The sequence below is a fragment of the Nothobranchius furzeri genome, chromosome 10 (genome assembly GCF_043380555.1).
Source record: "Nothobranchius furzeri strain GRZ-AD chromosome 10, NfurGRZ-RIMD1, whole genome shotgun sequence".
In the NCBI taxonomy this organism is placed as follows: domain Eukaryota; kingdom Metazoa; phylum Chordata; class Actinopteri; order Cyprinodontiformes; family Nothobranchiidae; genus Nothobranchius; species Nothobranchius furzeri.
In genome coordinates this window covers 34,381,362-34,389,817 of record NC_091750.1, presented here as the reverse complement: position 1 = coordinate 34,389,817, position 8,456 = coordinate 34,381,362, and the positions used below count along the sequence as shown (strand labels likewise).

Here is an 8,456-nt window from a genome sequence, read left to right as displayed (position 1 = left end):
TAAGTTAATGTTTCTACTAGATAAAACTGTAATATAATTGTGCAAAGAAACTCTTTAGATAAAATGTCATTTTCATCATGATTTATGTTTGTGTTTTAACAACATTTTAAGATTCTTCAGCTAATAAAGTGTTTTAATTGCAAATGTAAAGGGTTAATTTTACATCAGTGTAATGAACCATAAGACATAAGATTCCATAATAAATATGAAATCAATCTTATGGATCTTTGGTGCTTTTAACCAGAAGATTGGAACATTTTATTGCAGGAATTATGCAACAACGTTGTATTCACTGAGACAAAGGAAGAGAGTCAGGTTTTAAGTGTTTAAAGATTTATTACTAAACAAGTTAAAACTAGACTAACTTTAACACTAAATGTATGGTGTAACTAAGGTGACGTGAGACGGAGAATGGTGTAATGTGGAATGTTGTTCAGAACCAGCAAATCCGGAGAAATGATTAGTTCTGACGGGAGTGAAGGTGATGTCTTTGCGCTAAGCTCTGATTTGGAGATTCATAAACACATTGAGACGCCATTCTGTCGGCCTACATTCCCTTTCGGAAGTCCCCGTTAGATCAGGAACGTCGAGGTCCAGCTTGACCCTCTCTGGAACCGAAGCCGATAGGAAAAGCAACGGTTGCCGACCAGACCAGTCTTGAGATACTTCCGGGTCACGACATTTTATTGGCATCTAACAAGACCCAAACCTGGGTAGTGATGGTTCAGCTTTTATTCTGAAAGGAACCGTTGCAGCTGTTGGAACAGCAACAGATTTTATCCGGCTTGTCGTTGGTTCTTTCAGCTGAAGAGGAAAGTTACGGATTGGCCACTCCGACAACTTCTCTAGAATGCTTTGAACTGGCGTTAACGATGACGTGGGCATAGTTTTATACTTCGGATGTTTTGGTTTATGGTCGAATGAAAAGATGACAGATTTACCAAACACCACCAAAACCACGCCTCCGTCAGATCTGGCAGATTCTGATTGGATCCGTAAAAGCAATGTGTCGTCTCTTAACGCTACGTGTGATCAGTCTCTAGTGGAAACATTTAAAGTCATATTACTTATTATATTCTATAGGATTATAATAAAGTAATTAATATTTTTATTTCACAGATTGGTTCACATTTTACTATTGACTAACACTTTGTTTGATTAGCTTATTAAAATAGAGTTCTTTGATTTATTAAAATAGAGTCCTTTGTCTTCAGTCTTCTCTTGAGCTGGAAAGGAAAACAGTTTTAGAAGCAGATGCATGAGACCTTGAGGCCATATCTCATGCAGATTGGTTCTTGCTGATGGGGGGGGGGGGATGACTTTTAGGTGGAAAACAGTCATTTCATTCAGTTACACAACTAATAAGGAAAATATCACCAACAAGATGATTACTGCTCATATAAAATAATTTTAGACTTAATTCTTGATAATGTGGGTGAAGTTTTTTTGATTTGAAATTGGAAGAGTTGGAGATTTGATTTTGGTTTGGTTTCAGTTGAAGGAATTAACCTTCACGACTTACTTATGATTGGTTTTAGTAACTTAGAGCTGTTTCAGACAGTATTAAAAAAAAAGCTTGAAATAAGTAAAAGAGCTGATTTACTGCATACGTTGTTTTCTCTCAAAAATACTGGTAATAACTGTGGTTTTGAGGACGCTCTGGGCTCACAGCACTGCTGTTACAGAAAAATGAGAGTCAGCGTGTAGCTGGTTGTGATGGATTACTACCGTCAGCCAAGTTTTAAGGCATCGTGTTGCGTTTCATATTGTAGTAAAATAATTTAAATGAAGTTCTGCTTGGAAAGGTTGAAATTAAATATAGAAACTATGTTTTTGATGTAGAGAGAAAGCAGCCTTAAAGCTGGGTAAAAAAGCAAAGCGGATGTTTGTGTAGGAGAGCTTCTGGGGTTTAGTGCTGATCTGACTAAGCTGCTCTTTAGAAGGGATAAAAGTTGAACTTGAACATCAATTAAATGGGAAAAAAGGAACAGAAAACTGCAAAGCCATTTTTAACAGATTTGTGCTCATTTTATTGTTGCAGTTTAGTAATAAAAGTGTTCTAATTATTTCTCAATTTCTTTTTACATTTTGCACTTTTTGCTTGCGTCCCCTCCCCATGTTTGGTACACTCTTAGCCACAAGGAGGCTTAAATGTCAAGGCTTTGAGAAGACTGACAATCCTCGTGATTATTGAAATAAATATGGATATTACAGTAAATGTGAAACATAATTATGCTGCAATTAAACTTTAAGAACAAGTTCAGTGAGAAACCATTTTTTTTTACTTGTATTTGAAATATGATCGGTCACTCCGAGATTAACATGCAGGCTAAACTGAAAATAATCTTCTACCCCTATTTCATGCGTTCACCGAGAAGGAAATGCTCGTGTCACAAAAAGCCTAACGGCTCTGCGTCACACGGGACACACCCATCCTAGCTCTCAACAGGGAAGACTGTAGTTTGTTTAGTGTCCGGGAAACAGCAGAGAACATCTGGGCCAGTAGAAGCTAACCGTTAGCATTAGCAACCCCACCACACAGCAGAACTCCTTCAGGCTTGCGTTATTTGTGGAGATAAAACATCAACATTACAGAGCAAACAGAGCCAGTGGTAGAGTCATGTTGCTGTTAGCCAATCAGAGGTGAGATTTCTAATACGTACGACTCCACATTCTGCCATTTTGGTAACACTTTAGTTTAGGGAACACAAATTAACTATTAATTAGCTGACAATTAATATGCACATTAGTGGACTACTAAGTCTGAACTAGTCATTATTCTGCACTTATTAATGGCTTATTTAGATAAAACTCTTCATTTATCGCCTGCTAACATTAGAATTACAGCATTGGTAATAAGCGCCTAATAATAGCTTAATAATGACTAGTTTAGACATATTAGTCCACTGATATGCATATTAATTGGCAGCTAATTAATGGTTAATTTATGTGCACTAAACTAAAGTGTTACCGCCAATTTCTGCCTCCCTCTCCTCTGGATTTCCAGTGAAGTCAAAGACAACCAAGTCCAAGTCGAGTCCAAAGTCAATGATGTGGGAGTCCAAGTCAAGTTCAAGTCCTTAACTTTGAATTTTCAAGTCATAATCAAGTCATCTGTCCAACTTCAATTTAGTACCAATGATAATAAATGAATTACAGAATTAAAGCTTCATTTATTTGCTCAAACAAGCAGAAACTGAACTGAATCTAAACAACGTGCTGCTGCATTCAGCAGCAAATCAAACCCAGAGCATAAAATTATTCATGATTTTTGTCCACGTCGTGCCACTTTTGTTCTAAAATATCAAATATGCTCAAATCATCATCAAGTCAACAGATGCAAGTCGATTCAAGTCGCAAGTCATTGGCGTTCAAGTCCAAGTCAAGTCGCAAGTCTTTATAGATTTTATCAAGTCAAGTCAGAAGTCATTAAAATAATGACTCGAGTCTGACTCAAGTCCAAGTCATGTGACTCGAGTCCACACCTCTGCCACATATGAACGTGTTTATTTTTTATGGGTTTATGCTCTGATTGTGCAGAGGTCTGTCTGTGTTTGGGTCTTTGGGCAAGATACCAAAACCCGCAAGAGTTGTTTTGATTTTTCAGCTGATTTAGATAAAAATATCCCAATAATCAGTCTAATGAACACATGAAAGTTTATTAAACAACAAAATTAGCATCTTTTTTTTTTGTCTCCTCTCAGGATCACATCCCAGTACCATACCAACCGGACTCCAGCAGCAATCCGTCATCCACCACTTCCTCCACCCCGTCCTCCCCAGCTCCTCCCTTACCCAGCAGTGCCACTCCCCCCTCCCCCCTGCATCCCTCCCCACAGTCGGCACGGCAACAAAAACAGTTCAACTTGACAGGTAAGAAAAGCAGAACCGGATCTGTTCTGTTCTCTGGTTATCGTACCAAAACCTTTATTCCTGTCAAGTAGAAGAAAGACTCATTCTGGAGCTAGCCTGGAGTCAATTAAAAGATTTGTGGTCGCTTAAATTTTCAGCCATTTGGCGGTTTTAGTGGATAGTCTTGGAAATAATAAGTAACTGGTAAAATATTTTATCTGTTGTTAACTACAGAGTGATTTCATTCATTCTTGTTTAAATGGGAGCAGCATGAACCGCAGATTCCTGGAAGTAATAAAGTAGAAAGCTTTACAAACTCTTTATTTTCATCCTCAAATAATGATTTCTGTTAAAGTTCTTGCTAATCCCAAAGCTGAGTTACATGTCAGATAAACCTTAAAGCTGTGGTTCGTAGCGTGATCTCATCAAGGACAGGAGGAGGAGATTTGAACAGTTCCAGCTCCAGCTACTGCCCTCGTGCCGTGCATGTGCCGGAAAAGCAACAGAGAGAGCTAATGTAGCGCTAGGCCGAATGCTACGCTAATCACTTTGCTCCAACACACAAAACCCAGGGAAGGGGGTGTTTCTCTATGCCAATGCACCTTGCTTACAGGGACACTGTCCTGCCTTGGTCAAAGAAAACGGTTAAATGGAACAGACGTGCGTCACGTGACCGCGGCTTCCACGGCGGTCACGTGACGTCACGTGACACGGGAGATAAAGTTATATTTTATACGTATTAGTTTCAATATAAATATTTAACGAGTCTTTTACTTTTTAAATTGTGTATATGTTTATTAAATGAAAAATATAAGTGAGTTACTACCCGCTAGCCAACGAAGCTGCACCTGCTAAGCTACTAACCAACCATAGATAACTTCTTTGGATCTAAAAAAACATTTTAAATTAGCTGACTTACTTTTAAACTTGAAAATTGTCCCCGAAGTAGCTGCCGGCCTCTTATCCGCCATGTTTTTGAAAATACCGCGGCGTATTGTGGGTCATTTTTGACCAAGGCTAACGGCTAACAAACAGAGAACACATGCTTCGGTAGAACATGAACACTGGAACCGACTGGAACACGTCTTGGCGGCTCCCGATGACGCATTTCCTAGGCAACCGGGGCGGGGCCAAGACATCAGGGCAAGGTTCCTTGGCAATGAGAAACACCCAGGGACTTGCCCCTAATTCACACCCGAGAGTTAGCAGTGCTTTACGGCAGCAGCGTGGTTTACTCGTGAGCTCTGCAGCACGTCACTTCACTCCAGAAGCGTGTCAGACGCGGATTGGCTAAGCTGCAGTCCATGTAGTCATGAGATCAAAAAATCACTGGAGAATTGCTGTTGTGTCCTTTAGTTTTTTAAATATTTTTGGCCTCTTAAAGCCACCATCCACGCCCATAACTGTTAATATTTTGGTCCCTGCCCTCCCCGTTTTGGTGATGTCTACGTAAAACCGTTAGAGTGATGTCATAAATAATCGTTGTGATTTGCCACTTTTGGTTAAACTCTTCATTTATTCAGTCAACATATGACATCTATTAAAGAATAGTAATAGTCTTTTATGAGTCTATTGCATGTTTTACACTGATACCGCGTGTGATGTCCTGTCTAACCCTATGTTAACCGTGGTGGCGGCAAAAGTAGAACCCATTCTCTCTTTAACGACAACGCGTAAGGCTTCTGGGATGTACCTGAAATGTTCTGCTCCGCGTTTGGTGTGAGTCACACAACAGACTATAATGGTTTCTATCTGATGAATAGACATCCCGCTGCCGTGGCGCACCACAGACGGTGTGAACTGGGGTCAGGTGACACATGAAGTCTGAAAGATGACCTGCTTTATTTGATGGAACAGGGTCAAGAAGTCAAATTTAAGCGTCTTTTTGGTTAAGTTAAAATTTTTAAACAACGTACTCCAGTTTTTAGCATTCGTGCTGAAGTGGAAAAAGGATTTAAACTGTTTGTACAAATATTGATGCAAATTAGGCATTTTTGTTAAAATACCTGCCATGTTTGTGCCTTCTTTACAGCCTCCAGTTATTTTAAATACAAACAACAGTTCATCTTTCCGGGTAAGTGCTTCAGAACTGATAATTCTCCCTTTTAACACAAAGTATAGCAACATAAAGCATGCACTAATGTCAGTAGTGACTTTTCACGCCTCAGCTCCTTGAAGCCTCTCGGTCCCTACACCCACTGGTGCTCGTCTCATTTGGGTTTCCTAATGATCTGTCAATGCCCAGACTCTGAGCTTTAGTCAACACTGGTAGCATTCAGCAGCCGCTCAATTGGCAGCTTATTACAAACAGGACAAGCTGGAGTGGTGTGAGGAAAAGCATGACGTGTGGGCTAACTCTGCTCTTAGGTTTGGAGACTGATAAATATACCGTGCAGCTGACAGCAGCAGGTTCTGATTACTGATGACACGTCGACTGGTGCCTGTCTTGTTGTTGGGGCAATAAATCTAAAATATAGGTGGAACCAACGTAACTGTCATGCCACAATGCATTTACTGCTAGCTTCTGTTTAGAAGAAAACAATCTCAAAAGCATTTACATAAGCCTCCTACGGGCAGAAACAGAACAGAATGAAACATCTTCATATAGGAGCTTAATGAACGTGCACAATCCTTTGGAGTTAGCTTTTATCCATGGATTCATTTTGCTATAATGTCGGGATGCGAGGAAAAATGTACGTTTCAGTAAAAAGGTATTACATGCATAGCTGTGAATGGGACAGTGAAAGCTTTCCGTCCATCCAGCTCGCGGATCTTTTGGAGAGAATCCATGACATGAAATTATTCTAGTACCACACAGAGAAGGAAAAAGGTCCCTGCTGCTGCGGGGTGTCGGTGCCGGTGTCTAATGCAACACGCCACAAAGGGACTTTGTGTGACTCGCACTTTGAGTCACACATTGTCACAGCGTGTCAACACAAGCAGCCTTCATGGTGTGTCTTTCAGCGGTGGATGCAACAGGAATGCTGACTTTGAGCTATCTTAAAGATTAGAGCCGGCAAAGAACATTGTGTCATCCAGCGGTTTTCATCAACCCCGTGCACCGTCCTGTTCAGAAGTTTAAAATTATTAGTTTTGCAAATGTCTTTCATTGTTCTGTTCATGTGACTCAGACAAACAACGCGTGTTCTTTTGTGATATCTGTGACAGTTGGCAGCAAACTATCACATGTATTCATGAAAGATTATCATTTTTAACATTAGTCTCAGCAGTGGAGTGTTCCCTAAGGTTTTTAAAGATGCGGTTGTTCAGCCGATATTGAAAAAACCTGGTTCGGATCTCTCCACTTATGAGAACTTTCGCCCTATATCGAAAGTCCCGTTTCTCTCGAAGGTTCTTGAGAGAATTGTGCATGGTCAGATCTCTGCTCATATGAACAATAACTCATTGTTGGATGTGTTTCAGTCAGCCTTTAGACCACACCATAGCCCTGAGTCTGCTTTGATTAGGGTGCTAAATGACATTCTGGTGGCATCTGACTCTGGGTCTAGGGTACTGCTGCTCCAGCTAGATCTTTCAGCGGCTTTTGGGTTGGGGTGACGGGGGTGGCTCATAAATGGTTCCGCTCCTACTTATCAAACCGTTCCATCTCTGTACAGATTGGTGACTGTGCATCCTCCTGTCTTCCACTGCCTTGGGGGGTGCCACAAGGTTCCGTTCTTGGGCCATTGCTGTTTTCTATCTACCTTCTGCCTCTGGGCAATATCCTGAATCAGCATGGCCTGAGCTATAACATTTACGCTGATGACTGTCAACTATACGTAGAAATGGATGAGAAGAATGCGGGCTCGAAATTGGCTCATGTTTAGATGACGTGAAGGGCTGGCTGGCAGACCAACTTCTTAAAGTTGAACGAAAAGAAGCCTGAGCTAATTGTTTTTGACCCCCGCAACCACCATGGCTCTCACCCTGTATGTGACCTTTTAATCCTCAACCCCAAACAGTGTGTGACGAGTCTCAGGGTCATGCTGGATGCTGAACTCACAATGGCCCCACAGATAAACTCAGTGAGGTCCTGCTTTTATCAGCTTCGCCGCCTTACTCGCCTCAGACGAATCCTGAAACGGAGGCATTTGGAGGCAGTCGTCCATGCCTTCATTACCTCTCGCCTGGACTACGCAAACGCCCTCCTCGTTGGTGTTCTGGTATCCGCCCTGAACCGGCTGCAGGTCGTCTAGAACGCTGCTGCCAGGTTCTTGATGAGTACACACCAACGTAGCCATATTACCCCTGTCCTGGAACATCTTCACTGGCTCCCTGTCATTTTCAGAGTGCAGTTTAAGTTACTGACCTTTGTGTTTAAAGCTCTCAATGACCTGGCACCTCCCTATCTCTCTGACCTGCTAACTCAATATGTGCCCATGCGCACGTTGAGGTCGGCTGACCTTTTGCTGCTGTGCATGCCACGGGTGCGATTCAAATCGCGGGGGGATCGAGCATTTGTCCATGCTGCCCCAAAGCTATAGACCTCATTGCCCATTGGAGTTGGGCAGGCTCCATCTCTGGCGGTTTTTAAATGTCGTTTAAAGACCCACTTTTACGCTTTGGCTTTTAGACAGTGACTTGTTTTAGTGTTTTATTGTGTC

The 8,456-nt window shown here is 41.5% G+C and overlaps 1 protein-coding gene across 4 annotated transcripts in view; it reads left to right on the top strand.

Annotated features, from left to right (window-relative positions):
• ksr2 (kinase suppressor of ras 2) overlaps positions 1–8,456 on the top strand; it is a 134,188-nt gene that overhangs the window by 87,797 nt on the left and 37,935 nt on the right. For all 4 annotated transcript variants that reach the window (XM_054730262.2, XM_015960538.3, XM_054730260.2 and 1 more), the window contains 2 exons: positions 3,705–3,873; positions 5,885–5,926. In XM_054730262.2, coding sequence (XP_054586237.2) covers positions 3,705–3,873; positions 5,885–5,926 — 211 coding nt within the window. The remainder of the gene's footprint in view (positions 1–3,704; positions 3,874–5,884; positions 5,927–8,456) is intronic.